Raw genomic sequence first — 19,370 nt, 5'->3', positions numbered from 1 at the left:
GTTTTGTGAATACGGCCCCTTGTCTATAATTTCACAAGGCAAATTTATCATGTTGGTTGCTAATCCAAGTTTATCATTTTAAAGGTCTATGTGATCATTAGAAAACCCTGTTGCCATTATGTTAACACAGCTGAAAACTGTTGTGCTGATTAAAAAAGAAATACAACTGGCCTTCTTTAGACTAGTTGAGTATCTGGAGCATCAGCAATTCTGGGTTCGATTATGGGCTCAAAATGGCCAGAAACAAATAACTTTCTTCTGAAAGTTGTCAGTCTATTCTAGATCTGAGAATTGCAGGCTATTCCATGCGAGAGCCCACCAAGAAACTGAAGATCACGACTACTCCCTTCACAGAACAGCACAGACAGTCTCTAACCAGAATAGAAAGAAGGGGGAGGCTCCAATGCACAACTAAGTAAGAGAACAAAGACATTAGTGTGTCTAGTTTGAGAAACAGATGCCTCACAGGTCCTCAACTGGCAGGGTCACTGCTGGCCTTCCAGGCAAAACTGTAAAGAATAAGGCATAGCTCCGGCTGGTGAATAAAAAGAAAAGCTTAAGCATGGCAAAAGAACACAGACACTGGACAGATGAAGATTGGGGAAAAAAGTCAGATGTTTGGATCACAAAGAAAATGTGTGAGACATAGACCAAATGAAAAGATGCTGGAGGAGTGCTGGACACCATCTGTCATGGTGGAGGCATTGTGGTGGTCTGGGGGTGCTTTGCTGGTGGTAGAAGTGAACGATTTGTACAAGGTGAAAGGGATCTTGATGAAGTAAAGCAATCACTCCATTTTGCAACCCAATGACATACCCTGTTGACGGTGCTTGATTGGAGCCAATTCCTGCATACAACAGGAGGAAAACCTCAACAAATCGACAACTAGAATGCCAAAGGTCTACAAAGCTGTAATTGCGACAAATGGAGGATTCCTTGACGAAGGAAAGTTTGAACCACATGTAGGACGGTTGTATACATGATCTAGTTGTGTCAAACATAGGGCTGTGACAATGTTTGTTACTACCCCTGCACTTCACCTATGCCCCAAGTGGACTAATAAATTCAGAAACATTGAGTCCTTTGGAAGGTCGGTCTTCCAGGAGACACTACAACTTGCACTACTAGCTGACTTACACAAGTCCACACAATGATGACATGGCTGACCTGTATAACAGGATACGATGACACGGCTGACCAGTATAACAGGACACGATGACACGGCTGACCTGTATAACAGGACACGATGACACGGCTGACCTGTATAACAGGACACGATGACACGGCTGACCTGTATAACAGGACACGATGACACGGCTGACCTGTATAACAGGACACGGTGACACGGCTGACCTGTATAACAGGACACGATGACACAGCTGACCTGTATAACAGGACACGATGACACGGCTGACCAGTATAACAGGACACGATGACACGGCTGACCAGTATAACAGGACACGATGACACGGCTGACCTGTATAACAGGACACGATGACACGGCTGACCAGTATAACAGGACACGATGACACGGCTGACCTGTATAACAGGACACGATGACACGGCTGACCAGTATAACAGGACACGATGACACGGCTGACCAGTATAACAGGACACGATGACACGGCTGACCAGTATAACAGGACACGATGACACGGCTGACCAGTATAACAGGACACGATGACACGGCTGACCAGTATAACAGGACACGATGACACGGCTGACCTGTATAACAGGACACGATGACACGGCTGACTTGTATATCAGAGAGAACTTTGTATCCTCTCACCGTAACCTCACTTGTGCTCCTACCCAATCAGCCCTTTCACCAAGTGACTTTGCTCTGGTGGCACCTGCTGCTGTGTTAGAAACCATTAAAAAAACTACCATTGGCACCATTGACCCTATTCCAACATCTATATTAAAAACATACTCAGCCACAATAATTTGTTCAACAATGCCACCCACACTGGACAGGTACCCTCACAAGCCAATTCAAGATGGCGGCCATCATCCCATTGCTCCATAAACCATCAATTGACCCAGTCCTCCTTTCAAACAACAGGACTATATTCAAACTCCCATTTTTATCTAAAGTCAAATGGAGATTAATGTCTTCTTTGAGCTGACGATTAAATTATGTTCAACAGTACAAAACTGTCTCTCTAGCTGTCCCTTTAAGGGTTGGAGTGTTATCGAGGGAAAAGAGCAAACTGCTTGTGTGCCGTCACACAAGCTTAAATCGGACTAGTTGCAGCGATAGTTCTCTGTAAGGAGTAAACATACGTCTGTACTAACTGTAAAGGGGAACTGTGTATCTTGACTCTGAACAATAACATTTGTCTCCCTGTCATCCCTAACTAAATGAGACCGGAATAGTATTCGCTTTTCCAGGGTGGTTAGGGGCAGGAAGGAAAGAACTGCAAGTGTCTAAAACAAGTATAAGCTGATAACCAGTGAATGCAAAATGATAGACGGAGGAGCAAGAAAGTTTAACCTGGGAATATCTCAGGCACTCTAATCCATTTTGTAGGAAAATATTATTTAGATTATTAGGATGATCGTTTTTGCTTGTATAAGCTAGTAATACTCTTAAACCATTATTGCCACTTTAAACTCAAAACTAACATTCAACAAGCATTAATGTTCACAAAACAACGTCAGTAGTCGAGAAACATTAGAACAAAGTGGAAACGTTTTTTGAAATATGTACACATTTATTAAAAAGGAATTTACATAAGTATGCAGACCCTTTGCCATAACAGTTCAAATTGAAGTCTGAAACATTCTGAGGCTTTTGAGATATTGGTACAAACTGTTCGTAGTCAAACTGTGGCAAATTCAGTTTATTGGACATGACGTAGAAAGTCACACAACCTTGGGAGAATGATGCAACCTTTGTTCCCTGAGGTAGGGCAATAGGTGGCGCAATAGGGACACTTGTCCATGAAAACAAATATAATCACCTTGTCATAAGACCCTACAGGTGTCTAGCATTCTCCACAGTGAACAGCATGGGGCCCTAAATGTGTAGAACCTTGTTCAGTCATTTTTTGAACACACAAAAACTTTTTGATCCAAAATTGATCTTTGTCAGATCATACACATCCCGCAAAACACAAATGACCCATGTAAAATCAGTGATCCGCTGTCAAAAATCCACTTTGTTATGGTAGGCTACACAGGCATGTGCAAGAGCAGGGCCATGGACAAGCCTTTTGAAGGGCATGTGCTGAAACTGAAAAAAAGTTCTTCCCCAGATTTCTTGTTTGCTGGGTTTTGGGGAGATTGTTATTGTCTTTCTCAGTTGTTACACTTTGCATGCCAAACTGGCATGTTCTTGTCTTCAGACATAATATCCTCATGCAATCATCTGCAAAAGCCACTGACTTTTAAAAGCATGACTATATATGTAAGCCTTCATTAACAAAAAAATAACACTGAATGGTGATCTTGTTTTTTTTAAACATTTTGATATATTAGAGAGGGCCCCTAGCAGCCAGAGGTCAGTAGGCGACCGCTAATGTCTCTTATGCCTGGAAGTGGCGCTGACTACTGTGGCAAACAAGATTCAAGTCCTAACTATATTACCCACTATATATGTTTGTTTCCTGATGTGTATTTGATTCAATGTCAACAAAAAGGCTAATTATATGAAACAATTATATTAACAAGTCTAGATTTCTTCCACTTCTTTTTTTTTATAGATTGTTCACAAAATGCTCAATGGAGCATAGTTCAAAACGATATTGCAGCGTGTTTGCCGTTTTGTTAATCCATCACTATTCTTTGACAGGGCATTAAGGACAGTCATGTGGTTCATGCAAAAACCCGGATTGGATCTTTGCTGTCACCTGGGTAGACCAACGTGATCAGTCGCATAGTAATGTATGTCAGTTATAACACGAAATAGATTTTTAACCTGAATATCACACGATAGTGCTGCATGTACACAGAAATAATAGCCAGATGTGTAATTACAATTCTTTTTCGTTACAAATTATGGAATTAAAGGTTGGAATAAAATCTGTTTCAATCTGGAGCACATATCAAAACTGTCTGATGTTTATCCTTCACGAGATAACATTACACCCCTTTCAAGATCAAAAGCTGCACAAAAATAGTCAGAGCGCAGGACGGGGAATCAAATGAATAGTCTAGTCCACTCCATATTTTGTGAACCACGGACGTTGGTTTGGTGCATGTTTTGAGAGAAGAAAAATCCGAGCGTTGCCAAACATTGGCCGAAATTACTCGACGAATTACAGTGCAATTACGTTAAACCTAAACTAATTCGACAATCCAAGTTGATATCCTATCGATACAGACTAAAATTTATATTGCAAGAGGCGCGAGTAAAAAGGTGGAGAGTGAAAGCTTCGAGAGCGACATTACAAGTCAGCGACAGCGGTCTCCATTTTAACTTCGAGTCCGATATATGTCTCACGTGTCTTGGACTGTCTCTCTCACATGACCCGGGTGTTTGTTCCCGTGATCAGCACTTCCATACACGCGTCCGTGTCACTGAATATCACATTTTATTCTAACCCTGATGGATATGCACCTCGAACAGAGTCTGAACACCGCAACAAGGTAATATGCGCGTTACTTCCTCGTCATGTGGATTGTCTCCTCAGCTAATAAGCGAAGGCCTGACCTCCATTTTCTAGTCTAGAGTATAGAACAGAAAATCTTCCATGTACAGTATGTATAAACTTACGACGTTGTTAAATAGCAACAAATTGTAGCTAGGTAACGTTAACTGTCAGTGGTTTCAATATGTTGGTCATCTTATGCACAGCTAAGCTAACTACCAGTTACTGTATTATATAGTTTATTTGGTTACAGTAGCTAACCCAGTACAGTACTGTCCTGCAGTCTGTAGTGTAGTACGGAGTCGCTGGGAATCTCAAAACGATATAATCGTCATGCTTTTGATACCCACTGTATATTAATCGTTTTACCCTGCTGCAGTCGGCTGGCGAAATAAAGTAGCTATACCAAGGATTATCTGTTAGCTAACTGTTGTTACTAGATGAAAGTTAGCAAGTTAACGCGTTACTGTGTTTTCTAGCTAGCTTCCAGTAAATTCAGGTGTACAACACATAGTAGACGTTATAGTTATTTGTTGCCTCAGTGGGTTTTGCAGTTAGTAGTAGTAAATTGATTTGCCACCGCTAGCTACTACTACGCTATATTTGTGATTGCATAATTTGTAGCTTAACTTAGCTAGTACACTTGACTTACCTAGTAGGCTAGATCATCTTTTTTTGACAGTGTACAGTAATTCTATGGAATGTAGGGTAGCAAGTAATCCCGATTCTCAGCTACTGTACTGTAGATAAAGTAGGTAGCATGCACTTACCACATATAGCTAGCTAGTATATCCGTTGCATATATTGTAGTCGCTAGGCTGGTCTCTCCCAAATTTCTGCTTCAATGTCAGAAACTATCTACAGTAATATAACCTTAACCGTTTTCGTGATTTGCTTATATTTAGAATTTGTCCTTGTTTTGTGTCTAGTCACGAAAAACAAGAGGAGGACGAAGTTGTCCAATTAGAAGGTAAAGCTGTAATTGTGTTTAAATGTATTGTTTATGTAATTTTTCTGTTTTTACATTCCAATGTAGGGTTTTCTGTAATTATTGGGACATTAATTTATATAATTATTTGGCCCTGAAATCATACAATTACCTTGCATTTTAATTATAGATTCTCTGCTTTCATTTGAAGGTTGGTTTCACCTTTTTATTTACACTGGTTTCACCATTTAAAATGGCAACTATTTTTATACATACCTTTGGTGCCACAAATAGGTGGCACAAAGATTATTGTGGCTATTGACATAACAGGTACTTCTGGTTTGGCTTGTTCCTTCACATTTATGCAGCCACCAGAACATAGTCAATGTCTTATCTTGGTTCTGCACTTTTTGTTTAGGCATGAAAAGTAAATAATGAATACTTAACATTAGTGCTTATAGATTATATTAATCCATTACACTTTTTAGTGCTCTGAGATGAACACATAATGCATTAGGTGTTAACCTTTTTGAATGGTTAAAACAAAATGTAAACAAGTGTCCTCAGAATCTCTACTTCAACCTCATAGTAGCCAATGGTTACAGTGGACACTGGATTTGACATACTATAGAAAAAAACTGGCCAAAATACATTTCATGTCGCAATCTTAAGTAGTTTGAGTTTTATTCCCCTATGTCCTTCTACTCATCCTGTCATTTTAGGTGACTGTACAGTGGGAGGGGAACAGACTGCGGTTACCATTGCCAGTGTTCAGCAGGCACAAGCATTTGCGGACCACAACATTCAGTACCAGTTCCGCACTGAGGGGGGTCAGGTAGGTCTCCTCCAGACAGTTGTGGCCAAATTGTTTTGCCAGTGGTAGTTTCCTAGTATAAAGAGTCTAAGAACCATCCTTATTGATACAGAAATAGTCTCACTTTGCTGTTTTTAAACTTTGGAGCGGATATAACCCTTATGTTAACATTTTGGTTACACTCATTGTTAGCGGATCAAATTGACACGGGCTGTTAAATCACTACCCAGTACGCACTATTGATATTTTAGCCCCATACAAATGTTTGACATCCATAACCAACTCATATAAATTATAAGATTTACTAGTTTTATTTTATTATATAGACCATTTAGACCACATTTACCTTATGATGAATGCTAATTTTTTTCATCCCGAAAACAGAAATGTCTCTATTTGCTATGATGGACAAAATTAACCAATACTTTTTAAAGTTCTAGGCAATATTCTGCTTAATAATGTCTAGATACAGTATTGTCATCATAGTGACGACATCAGTGTTTCAGGTCAAAACATGTTACACACAAATCAAAAGTTAAGGAATCAGATGGAGCAGGGCAGGTCATCTCTGCATGAAAATTCATGACAATGTTCAGAGGCTTGGTTTCTGGGCAGGTTCTCACATCACATGTTGTTTGTCTCTCACATGACGGGCTGATTGTGGGTCAGTTATCGAAGCGAACTACTCTGGAGAATATCTGAAATCGCTCAAGTGACATGGTTGCACGGAATGTATCTCTCCCTGTCTTTGTATCCCACAAGCTAGCCGCTGATTAGCCACTGATACATTTTTGGACTTGTAGTCTGTGAAGTAACATATGGACAGGGTCCTTAGCAAGCCCTATAAGTAATAAAACCCTGGGAAAGTTATGAACAGTACTTCCTGGGTCCTCCCACACACTACACAACAAAGCCTTTCCCGCGAGAAAAGTTCAGTTCCAATAATAACAAAGATAATAATAATTGTGTTTGTAAAAGGTGAGGGGTGCTGTTAGACATTACAAAGGGTCTCAGTGGGTGTAATATCTCTAATGTGACAATTCCTCACTTCATTCGACCTGGTAAAGAAGTACTGCTACAGTGGGTGTGTAGGGGTGTGGGGGTGTGTGTAAAAGTGTTTTGGTGTAGTTTCCACTCTATCTGCACTCAACAAGCATTTTTATCGATTCTCCACCACCGGGTTATTTTGACGATAACATTACGAATGTAACTATTTTTATTTAGAGGCCCTTAACATTTTTAAATTTGGTTGCCTTCCATTTTATATGTTCATAAACACAATGCTGACAATATCATCAAGTTTCATGCAGATCAAAATAACCTACATGGTATTTCAGACATATCGAAGTCTTAAAACGGGTCAATTTGACCCTAACATAACTTAAGGGTTAAAATAGCCTACAGGTTTGGGTGTAGCATTGAGTGCCCTAATTGGATAACCTTAAATACCTGTCAACACTTTTAGTTTGGCACGGTGGACGTTACAGTACTTCTTCACAGAAATGCATTTTCTTCAGCGAGCCAATGAACTGACCTTAAGCTGATTTTAAGCCATTCAATCAGTGTAGGCTCTTCCCCAGATTCGCATGCAGCTGCTGTCACATGTCAGTCAAGTGGCGAGTCACACGTGAATGGGACTGAAACACTGATTATTTTGAAACAAATTGTTTTCGTATTGAATCAACCCTGTTCTGCATACTTGAGACATCATGCATTGAGGGAAGGTTTTAAAAATGTAGCCTATGGTATGAAGACAAGTATGAGAGAAATAACCAGCACATTTATAGAACACACATACTGGAAAAAGGAAAAAGAAAAAAGAGGTGGAATCACAAAGGCCTTGGCCAGAAACCAATATATTTTTGTGAGAATGAATGACCATTCTTTCTCTGTCTGTCCTTCTGTTTTGACCCGCTTTCTTGGTCTCTCTTTGTTCCTCAGGTGACTTACCGTGTCGTCCAGGTAACTGACCAGCAGCTGGAGGGGAGAGACGACGGAGGAGCAGTAAGCGTCGTGTCAACAGCCGCTTTTGCCGGCGCTCCCCAGGCAGTGGCCCAGGTAGGTACCGGAACAAGGGGACACTCCCCAGCCCAGAGAACAGTTAGCCAGCCGCTGTCCTGCCTTCCATTAGCACTCTCGCTAATGGCTACATAATCGATTATTATGGTTCAAGCAAGCTATTAACAGTAATGCAGGCTGTGTTTTCATGTTTTACACGTGCCGTGACATGTCAGTTAATAACATGTTGTAATGACGTAACGTGCCGTGTTATAAGCCTGTTATCGGTGAGGCTTGCTAACTTCCTGTCCCGTCGCTGGTCTCTCAGGCTGTGATCCAGAACCCTTTCAGTAATGGGGGAAGCCCCGGGGCGGAGACGGTGGCAGGGGAGACACGCTTCGCCTACTTCCCCGCGTCGGCTGTGAGCGACGGCACCGTGTCCGTTCAGACCACCGCTGACCCCACTCTGACACAGGCCGGGGGTGAGTCCACAACGCCTTCATTCTAATGCAAAGCTATCCATCCCGTGAGGGCAAACATCCTGTCAATGCAGACGTAAAGAAGTTTGAACGCAAATGGTCATTAGAGTACCATGACATGGCGCTGACTCGGTGGGAATAACCATTCTGCACGAGGGCTCTGTGTCACACGGCTAACTCCAATTAGACGGCATGTAACAATAAAGGCATTGGGATCTAGGGCCCATAGTGACAACTGCAACCTGCCACGTAAATGTCTCTGTCTTTGCCTCTCCTGCCTCTTTCTGTCCCCCTCCCCTTCTGTGTCTTTGGTTTCTATTCCTCTGTTCCCACAGGTCAGTTCTATGTGATGATGACCCCCCCAGATGTCCTGCAGGCTGGCACCCAGAGAACTATAGCCCCACGCACCCACCCCTACCCTGAGTGAGTATACATAAGGCTGCCTCATACTCTCCTCTACGCTTCACCCGCACACAGCAGTCCGAGCCCCCCCAGAAACCTACCTCCACACTCCTTACATTCCTTTTCCACAATCCTGTTCAGTGTATATAACCTATAGGTCAAGGTCATGTTTCAGAGTAGTTACTCACCTATAGGTCAAGGTCATGTTTCAGGGTAGTTAATCACCTGCCAGCTAACTTTAGCATTAGCATTACTGGCAAACACCGTGTATTTTGGCTACAACTTGCTTTCACAATACAGATGAGCTGTTCGTGGTAGTTTGGCACAGAAAGTAAATCATAGAGCATGTGTGGTTTATATTAAATCAAGAACATGGGTATGTGTGATCATTTCACCCCATAATGAGAGGCAAGTCTCAGCGGGTGACACTATACTGTTATCTGATTTAACACACCAACGGTTAAAATACAATTCTGTAAGGTAAAATAGGACCTGGTCCATGCATCCAGACCAGGGTGTATGGTAGATAAACCCTCGATATGCCTCCCTGTCCTGATTCCCTTCCAAAAACATGGAAGTGCAGTTTTACTGCCTCACTCCTGTTTCCTGAGACTTGGGTTGGGCCAAAGCCTCACCTGGATGTGTCTCAGACAGCTGTGTGTGGTGTGGTGTCTCCTGGGTCACTCTGCTGTTGGTTTGGGATGGGCTGATGCTCTCTTAAGGGTGCTGGGTTTGTGCATGTCCCTTTTTCTCATTGGTTTATCTCTCAGTCACGACCATCAATATTATTACCATGTGAAACCACTCAGATTAACACTGAATCGAAACCAAAATGTTAAATCTGCTTTATTCTTGCTAAAAAAAGTTAGAAATCTTGTACAACCCTGTTTCCCAAAAAAAGGACGCTGCGTAAAATTCAAATGAAAACCGGAAACAATGATGTGCAAATCATTTATCTCTGTATTTAATTGAAAATAGTACAAGGACAACAACAAATGTTGAAACTAAGAAATTGTCTTTGTTTTTGGAAAAATACATGCCCATTTTGAATGTTGGGACAGTGTTGCATCACCTCCTCTTTTAACTATACTTATTTGGGAACTGAAGAGACCAATTGCTGTAGTTTTGAAAGTGGAATGTTTTCCCATTCTTGCTTGATAGTGGGTTTCAGCTGCACAACAGTTCAGGGTCTTCTTTGTTGTAGTTTTTTCATAATGCGACAAATGTTTTCAATGGGTGACAGGTCTGGACTGCAGGCAGGCGGACTATTTTACTTCAGAGCTTGTAATACGTGCAGAATGTGGTTTGGCATTGTCTTTCTGAAATGAGCAAGACCTTCCATGAAAAAGACCTTGTGTTGATGGCAGAATATGTTGTTCTAAAACCTGTATATATTGTTCACCATTAATGGTGCCTTCACCGATGTGCAAGTCACGCATGCCATGTGCACTAATGCACCTCCATACCATCATGGATGCTGGCTTTTGAACTGTGTGCTGATAAGAAGCCGGATGGTCACTCTTTTTAGTCAGGAGGATGCAGTGTCCATGATTCTCAAAACTCTTTTCAAATTTTTATTTGTCACACCACAGCACAGTTTTGCACTTCTCCTCAGTCCATCTGAAATGAGCTCGGGCCTAGAGAAGACAGCAGCGTTTCTGGATCTTGTTTATATATGGTTTCTTCTTTGCATGGAAGAGTTTTAACTTGCATTTGTGGATGCAATGACGTATAGTGTTCACTGACAATGGTTTTTGGAAGTGTTCCTGAGCCCATGCAGTGATTTCCACTGCATAATCAAGTCTGTTGTTAATGCAGTGCTGCCTGAGGGACCAAAGATCACGGCCATCCAGTATTGGTTTTTGGCCTGGTCCCTTGCATAGAGAGATTTCTCTTGATCTTTTAATGATATTATGTACCATAGAGGATGATATCCCCAAACTATTTGCAATTTTCCGCTGAGGAACGTTATTCTTAAATTGTTGCTCTATTTGCTTGTGCGGTGTTTCAGAGTGGTGAAAGTTTCAAGGTTTATTTGTTAAATGCAACGAACAATACAGCGTCATCCTGCACAATGAAACTCTTGTGACATGAACCCATCCTCTCTGGAAAAATCTTTTTATACCCAATTATGTTATTGACCTGTTGACAATTGACCTAATTAGTTATGTGATATTCCACGAGGTTTAGTTATTTAGCACTAGACCTCTTTTCCTGACTTTTGTTGCCTCTGTCCAAACTTTTTTGAAACTTGTTGCTGGCATTAATTCAAGGTGGGCATGCATTTTTCAAGAAACAATAAAATGTCTCAGTTTCAACATTTTGTTATGTTGTCTTTGAACTATTTTCTATTGAATGTAGGGTTTAAATGATTTGCACATCATTGCACTCTGTTTTCTTTTACATTTTATGCAGCATCACAACCTTTTTGGAATGGGGGTTGGAATTCTAATGTAGAGCAGAATGGTATGATCTAAGTGTTAATCTAGCATATGTGAAGTCTTCTTCATGAAGACATACTGATGCCAGAACCAAGGGATGTACTGTAAACATGCCTGACACACAGCCTTTATATCTTTAGTTTACGTGCAAGTGTTTGTATATTAAACAAGATAGGTGTCTGTCATAGCATTTAGTTTCAGTGATTTGTGCACTTTAGGGAAATGGTTTGGAAGAATAGGTCCAAAGTGTTTTTCATTTTACATAATTTCCTGTCTAGGAGAAAATACATGGCACAGTCAGTGAATTGTTTTGCCACCCGGAATGAACACATGATCGTCTCTCAAATCAAATTAGCGTTAGTTATCCCTTGTATTGCCATTTTTCTGCCTGTTGGCCTATGTGATTATCCCCTTATCTCATGCCTGTGAAACAACATTGAGATCTCTGTTTTTGCATCGGGAAAACAAATGTAAATTACAGCTTTAGGTTAAAGGAATTTCCATAGGTTTGCTGGTCCCTGAATAAACACTGCTTTATTTTGCTATCCAGGCTGACCTAGTTTTCTCTAAAGTACTTTAGGCTGCTTGGGGTTTTCCTGTGGCACCTTGGTTTATGACTAATCTAGCTGTTGTCCCCTGCAGTGAGTCCTCCATTGTTTTTGGTTTTCTGTAAAGCTTTTGTCTACTTCACTAATATATCTTACCTGTATCCAGTCAAAATAGACCGATACCATTGCAGTGTGTGCTTCGGTTCAGGGAGGACCCCCCCCCCCCCCCCCCTTATGGTTTTCCATTCCAATTCCACTTACCATTTTGATATGTATGATATTTTTATGTATTATATTCATCAGCAATGTATAATCTAATTCATGAAAAGACATTTGATCTGTGCTAATAAATGAAATGAACCCTGCCCCCGCTTACCTGCTGTTTGCAGAGACGAAAACGAGATGCTGCAACATGACGGGTCAAACTGGTGAGGACAACTTCCACCCCCTCCTCCCCCCACCCCCCAACTTGCAACCAATAAACAAATCAAATCAGCCCTATAAGGACAAAGGAGAAGTCACACCACCTCCCTATTCCTCCTTATTCACTAATCCAAACTCCCTGGTGATTAGTAAGACCCTTGATGTGAGATACATTTAGAATTGGTAGATGTGTGTACCCCTGCTTTGATGTTAGTCCTCACACGTTATTGCCATGAGGTGTATTTCTCTCTGTTCACTTGTGTAAAACCTCCTGAAATAAGTAGGCCTACGCAACAGCCGCCCATTTTGATTTAGCCTTTTTTATAATTTTTTTATTACTTTTACTCATTAGATGTTGAGAAGGTAAGTGCTCTGCGTGAACATCAACCATTTTCATTCATTTCCTTTCAAGTTACACAATTCATTAGTTGGATCAAAACGTTGTCAAAGTAAGTGCTTTTGAATTGTTTTGCCTTAGCAACGTGGCCCTGCGCTTCTCATCTCCAGTGGCTTGATGAGCTCGTCTCGCTGAACTTAATTATAAAATACCTCAGGGAAGACACACACAGAGGAGAAACAGTTGTGTCATTAGCTCCACCCTGGGAACCGGGGTGACGACATCTGGGTTTTTTAGCATCACAATTTACCGCCCCGATGTAGGCCATACCTTGAACTCCCCCTGGGCACACACCTTTAACACCTCTAAGAAATCTGCCCATCGTTCCAGGCGGCTGTCAAACCGCCCGTAATATAATTCACCATACAGCTGCTTCATCTCAGCGCGGCCGCCCAGGGTGGTGCATTGTGGCCCCCTTTCAGAGTACAGATCTTTTGCCTGAGTGGTGGAACTATGCTGAGGTCAGGTGCTTCAAGATGGTAGTTCTGGTGGTGGAGTTCTGTTGTATTCTCAAGTGTTATACATTTTTTTGTTATTGTTTTTATATATATATTTATTTTAAAAAAGCAGTTGCGAGAGCTTTTCATCTGTATGGTGGTAAATTGAGGACTCTGTATTTGGAAAATGCTTAAGTGTTGAATTTCTTTATGTTTGTAGGAAAATGGATGGGCCCCGGACTCCCAGAGATGAAAGGAGGAGAGCTCAACACAATGAAGGTGAGGATATGGAAAGGCCTACATTGACTGGTTGACCTTCTTTCCAAAATAAAGGGTACTCCAGATGGGGACTTTTTTTTGGCCAGTACAGACTTTCATCCATATCAGATTGATAATTTAGAAATGCCAACAGATTTGCATTGAAAATGAATCCAATGTGTTAAGTGATAATTTAATCTGGTAAATCTAAATAACCCCCCCCACCACCTTTATAAGAGCCTGTAGAGTTCAGAGAAAATGTTTTATTGACAGATTAGACTAACACCTAAGATCCACAACATAGCAGGTCATGCACCTTGTCTGTGAAATATAGTGGCGCTGTGGTTATGGCTTGGGCATGTATGGCTGTGTATGGCAAATTCTGAGCAGTACAGAAACCTCTTGTCTGCTTAGATACCACTGAATGCCTGTAAATTCAGTGGAAGGTGCTTTGTCTTGCAACAGGACACATGACTTTAAACACACTGCCATAGCTACAAAGGGGTTTTTCAGGACCTAAAAGTGACTGGCTTACTTAGTCACCTGATGGGAATCCAATGAAGCATGCCTTTTACAGTAAAGCATCACTGGGGAAGATACCCAGCATCTGGTGATTGGAAGCCCATTACAGGCAAAGGTTATGGGACCCAGTCCTAAACATGACTACTTTATTGTACATAATGTTAATCTAATATGTTTGTTGCCCTAAAATAGCGGGAAAGTGTTTTTGGTCCCGAATACTTGTGCACACCAGCTTTGCAATTCTCAGCTTCCATATCTCGTTCCATTAAAGTATATTTACAATATGTTGTTATCCTAAAGTCTCCTTTACAGTTCCTCTTAAACTGATAAAGAACGAATGTTGTATATCCCACAACCAGTAGAGGCTGCTGTTGTTATATCAAGTCCACCCAATGTGAAATTTCAGAGGTATAGAGAATTTTACATTTACATATATAAAAAAAAACATCAACAAAAAAACAGGCATATGAGTCATTCCGCAAATGCTGTTTTCCAGAGCAATTTACAGGTAGAGGTCTTTTTTTATTTTATTTTTTTATGTGGGTGCCCACAACACGGGCGATGCACGTGCCTCGCTTCACATACTGAGCTCCATGATCCCCGGACTCTGTAGCTTCCTCTGACCCACTGGTGTCCTTCTCTGAGCCTGTTCTGTGTGTCAACAGTTGAGAGGCGGCGGAGAGACAAGATCAACAACTGGATCGTCACTCTCTCCAAGATCATCCCAGACTGCAACATAGACAGCACCAAGACCGGGGCGGTATGTCTCTGTGTGTGTGTGTCTGTGTCTGTGTGTGTGTGTCTGTCTGTCTGTCTGTGTCTGTGCGCAAGTAAATCTTCTAAACCCTTTCCTCATCCCCCAGAGTAAAGGGGGGATCCTGTCTAAGGCGTGTGACTACATCCGAGAGCTGCGTCAGAATAACCAGAGGCTCCAAGACAGCGTGAAGGAGGTGGAGAGGGTGCAGGTGGACAACGAGCTCTGCAGGCAGCAGGTACAACCACCTTGAAGGAACACTTCCACACAGGCTGCAGCTTACCCTGGTCCCGGCCATCTGGTCCAGCTGTCTTGCCAACTGCTTCAGTCGTTGCAGGCCGAACACAGCAGTTGGTGAAAGGGCAGAAACAGATCCGGTGATCACATAGCATCTCATGCCGGCAAATGGCAAGGATTTTGGCTCAAACGTTCCATTCGCAAACCCCATCCACTGAAGATGAGCTTTTCTATTTGATTGTCTTAATGCAAATGCTGCCGTTCAATGACATGGTCAGAATGAAGTAATGGCATAGGTTTTTAAGGAGAGTTTTGCCATTAATTCCCTACTGAAGCTCATTCTAATGCTGAGAAGCAAACTGTATAGCGCTGTGCAGGAGAGAGGCCGTGATTGTGTTGCCCAGGGGAGAACTGGGAGAATGGCACAGTACCGTGAGATATGAGAACCATGGAATGTGTGGCCAGGATTGTCAAAACTTTATTTTGGGAATCTTGTATAATGTAGCAGTATTATTTCCACATGAAGACAAGTTTCTGTGTAGCTCTCGAATCATTAAAAGGAGATGTGAGGCCTGGAAGTAGATGTGGCGTTTTGCATTTCATCTACGTTGCACTAGGCGACACTGAAGGCGATTACTGTCGTTCGTTTATGAGTCATCTGCTCTTTGTCTCAGATCGAGGAGCTGAAGAACGAGAACGCCCTTCTCCGAGCACAGCTCCAGCAGCACGGCATCGAGAGCGTGGTGGAGACGCCGCCCCAGTAGAGGAAGGTGTTGGGTGGAGAGAACGGCGTGGGAGGAAAGAGGAAGCAGACACACAGGATCAGAACTCAACCAACCAGAAGGATGACTGGTTTTCAGTGGCAGACAGTGGCTGTTTTCCTGGTCTTTTTGAGGCTGCGTCCAGATCCCTTGCCAGCCCCCTACTGCTGCCTTGATGGCACTTGACTGATCCAGGACGAGTCAACATGACAAAGCCACAGTGTAGGAAATAGAAATGTGCCTCTGGCAGAGACAAGGGCACAACCACAAGAGTAGAGCGCTTACTTCTTATCCCAGATACACCCACCCCCCTTTTATATTTATTTAGTTCATCACCTGTGGACTGTAACAGTGGACATTTTGTTATTGTGTTACATTGTGGTGTTTTCCAATTAATTTCCCTTTTTTCTTTCATGCTTTTCTTTTTGTCTGTATCTGTGGTTTTATAATAATAAGTTGGGATGTTTACTGTTAATCTTTTTTTTTTGTGTGTACTGCTTAAAATATTCCCTAAATCTCATTTATCCTAGACAGAGAAATAGATTGGTGTATAAAAGGGTTGTTGGCTAAAACCGAACACGATAAACACCTGTAAACCGACTCAGCATTATGTGACAGAATGGCTTGATTGTTGGCAACGTTTTGGATGTTTTTAGAAAGTGACTTGGATATTTCAAGGATGCAATTTTGGTCTACCCAGAGGAGTAGCTGCCAATATCCTGGCATTGATGGGTAGAGAAATGGTAATTAATAACTCATTTTCTCTGTATGCTGGCCTTTTCTACAATTATGACCATTAAATGCACATACTCTTTAAGGCTGGTTTCAGACTCTGGCTGGGTGAGATTTTAGACCATCTGATGTGGCCTCAGATAAGGTAGAGGTTTTAAGTAGTGCACTGAGACTAGGCCCATGGGGGTGCGGTCAAAAGGAGCCAGTTCTGGAGCCGGGGTACCATTCGGCATTGTGTTCACTGCTAGGCTAAATGTAGGGGCTACATAAACGTTTGGATGTCTTTTGCTAATGTGTGTATGATATGTCTTGATGTGTACGAATAACCACATGTTTCATTTCTGACTTTTGCTTTTCTTTTTGTAACAAAGACATCAGATGGAGCCCAATTTACCCAGGGAGCAATACTCTGGGGAGAATAATTGAACAGTGAAAATGTCCTATCCTTGCACTTCTAATGTGTGCTCTGTATATCCCCTCCTTGCAAACAGGGGTGTGTATGCAAAGAAAGACTTGGAGAAGATTTATTCTGAGACACACACTCTCACTCTGCAGGACAATAACCAAATTGAAATGCTATGAATGCGCGGACAGGTGATGATAATGACAATAACAATGTGGATGGGGATTTCTTTTGCATCATGTGTTTTGTTCTGTGGTTTGGTGGACCCAGGAATAGCTAAATAAGTGTTGGAGAGCCTTATCCAAGCATTTTCGCCATGTACTGTTGTGTCCGGCTCAGGAAGCAGCAAAGCGGCACCAATACCCAAACCCTGCGACAGTCCTACGTACGCAATAACACCACCTTGACAAACTCTCCTCTCGGACCTTGGGCTTTGGAGGCACAGAATATAGGTTGTTTCCTCTTTTCGCTTGATACAAACACAGTATGCATAGTGTAGACACGTTGGTTTCTTCTGAATATAGTCTAAATCAACTGGCCTCATTTAGCAGTAGACACATTTAGTGGGAAGTCTGCTAAATCAAGTATGAAAAGGAATAATTGTTCCCAGATTAAACATGTGGTTCATTTGATGATTTATGTTTTGAAATGGCAAAAACCGTAACTACCAACTTCTTTCCCCTGTAGCAGCCTTGCTATTCTCAGGTTAGATTATAATACTTTTCTAAGTAAAATGGCAGAAAAATAAATGATCGTCTTGCTAATAACCTTGTCAACATGTCTTCTGGGTCTTTGTCTGGGTTGTGTGTTCCATTCTGATGTATGCATGGTTAAGGTAATTAGGATGACAGTACTAATACTGTATGTTAATAACAAAGGTAGAAGATAATTAATAGTGGTAAAAGAAAAACTCAGAAGGTGCATTTAACCTTCATTTAAGCAGGCAGTCCCATAGAGACCAAGGTCTCATTTTTCAAAGGAGCTCTGCATAATGGGTGAATAATGTAGCTTAGGCGCTGGTTTGTTTCTTCTTGCCCACTCACAAAGTTGTCATACAAAAGCAAAAACATGTCTCAATGACTGTAATGGTGTATGCTAGAGCACGACCAGATCTAAGATCAGGCCATGCGTAACATTAAGGCTACAGGTAAAACCTGCAGTGCTAAAATTAAAACATACAGGTTTCCGCAGCTTGTCTTTCCTCCACCAAAGAAGTAGAAGTAAAATCAACAACCTCATAGAACAATGCTGCTGATGTTACTGTTGTTCAAATTTGAAATCTTTAAAATGACTTCTGGACATCATTAATAAGAAGGTGGTTATTTTTCTGTTTGGTTAGGAGCAGGTCTATCGGGGGATTTGGTGTCACATTCAGATTATTATATATTTTTTCATGAACACATTAGTGGGCTGTTTTTCTCAAACCCCTCCTTGCGGAACCCCGAACATTTCACAGTAGTATTATAACCATGATTCATGATTGATGTAGTCAAAAACCACCTTTTTAATATATAAATCCCACTTTTCCATTTCTTTCTTAAATGCTGACTTTCACTCTTTCTGCTGGCCCCATCATGACTATATTTACTTTTGGTGAAAAGGTTTTGTTATTAAGTGATTTCATGACGATTGTTTTTGTTCAGAAATCAGTAAACAACCAGTCCGTCTTTCCTTGTGTCCCTCCATCTGTGCCTGTCTCTTGGCCAGTCTGACAGCCGCCAGTCAAACACAACCAGGCCAGCAGGCGTCTATGTGTCCCCTGCTTTGTTTGAAGTGGATGATCTCTGATCCCATGTCCTCTCAGATTGGGACATACTCGATTTCTTTCAATACCACAGTTGGCAAGGTGCTTTTAACAGACCTTTGCATACAGGCTGCTTCAATGAATGACTGGCATATGGAGTTATGGTTATGCACTGGGTTGCTGGACACTTCATAATAATCCTTGGAAATATACTCAATATACAGTAGAACATTTAAAAAAATTAAAATGCTCTTAATAGTTATAGGGCTGTTTTTGCAGACACAGATTAAGCATAGTCTAGGACAAAAAACAAGCTCAATGGAGTTTTCTCCTGAAAACTCCATTTGTCCTAGTGTAGTCTTAATCCGTGACTGTGAAACTGACCCATATTATTTGGAAATTGGGATTTTCTATTTATATCCCATTGTAGTTATACTGTATGTCATCAAGGCTGTGTCACTTATTTTATAGCAGCCTCTGGACAATTTCTGAGGGAA

General features: G+C 41.5%; 1 protein-coding gene across 3 annotated transcripts; it reads left to right on the top strand.

The window, feature by feature from the left end:
- Positions 1 to 3,990: 3,990 nt before the first annotated feature.
- On the top strand, positions 3,991 to 17,905 carry LOC105027356 (upstream stimulatory factor 2). 3 transcript variants are annotated; one of them, XM_010899432.5, is made up of 11 exons: positions 3,994 to 4,593; positions 5,501 to 5,565; positions 6,246 to 6,358; positions 8,279 to 8,395; positions 8,664 to 8,817; positions 9,150 to 9,237; positions 12,595 to 12,633; positions 13,683 to 13,741; positions 14,908 to 15,002; positions 15,106 to 15,234; positions 15,908 to 17,905. In XM_010899432.5, the coding sequence occupies exons 1-11, from the start codon at positions 4,553 to 4,555 to the stop codon at positions 15,995 to 15,997; spliced, it is 990 nt and encodes a 329-aa protein (XP_010897734.1). In that variant the 5' UTR covers positions 3,994 to 4,552; the 3' UTR covers positions 15,998 to 17,905. The 3 variants fall into 3 exon arrangements, with proteins under 3 accessions (XP_010897736.1, XP_010897734.1, XP_010897735.1); XM_010899433.5 differs by having other exon boundaries at positions 3,999 to 4,593; positions 5,525 to 5,565; XM_010899434.5 differs by lacking the exon at positions 12,595 to 12,633 and having other exon boundaries at positions 3,991 to 4,593.
- Positions 17,906 to 19,370: the final 1,465 nt, after the last annotated feature.

The sequence above is a fragment of the Esox lucius genome, chromosome 20 (assembly GCF_011004845.1).
Source record: "Esox lucius isolate fEsoLuc1 chromosome 20, fEsoLuc1.pri, whole genome shotgun sequence".
Taxonomy (NCBI): Eukaryota; Metazoa; Chordata; class Actinopteri; order Esociformes; family Esocidae; genus Esox; species Esox lucius.
This window is presented reverse-complemented; position numbering and strand designations above follow the sequence as displayed.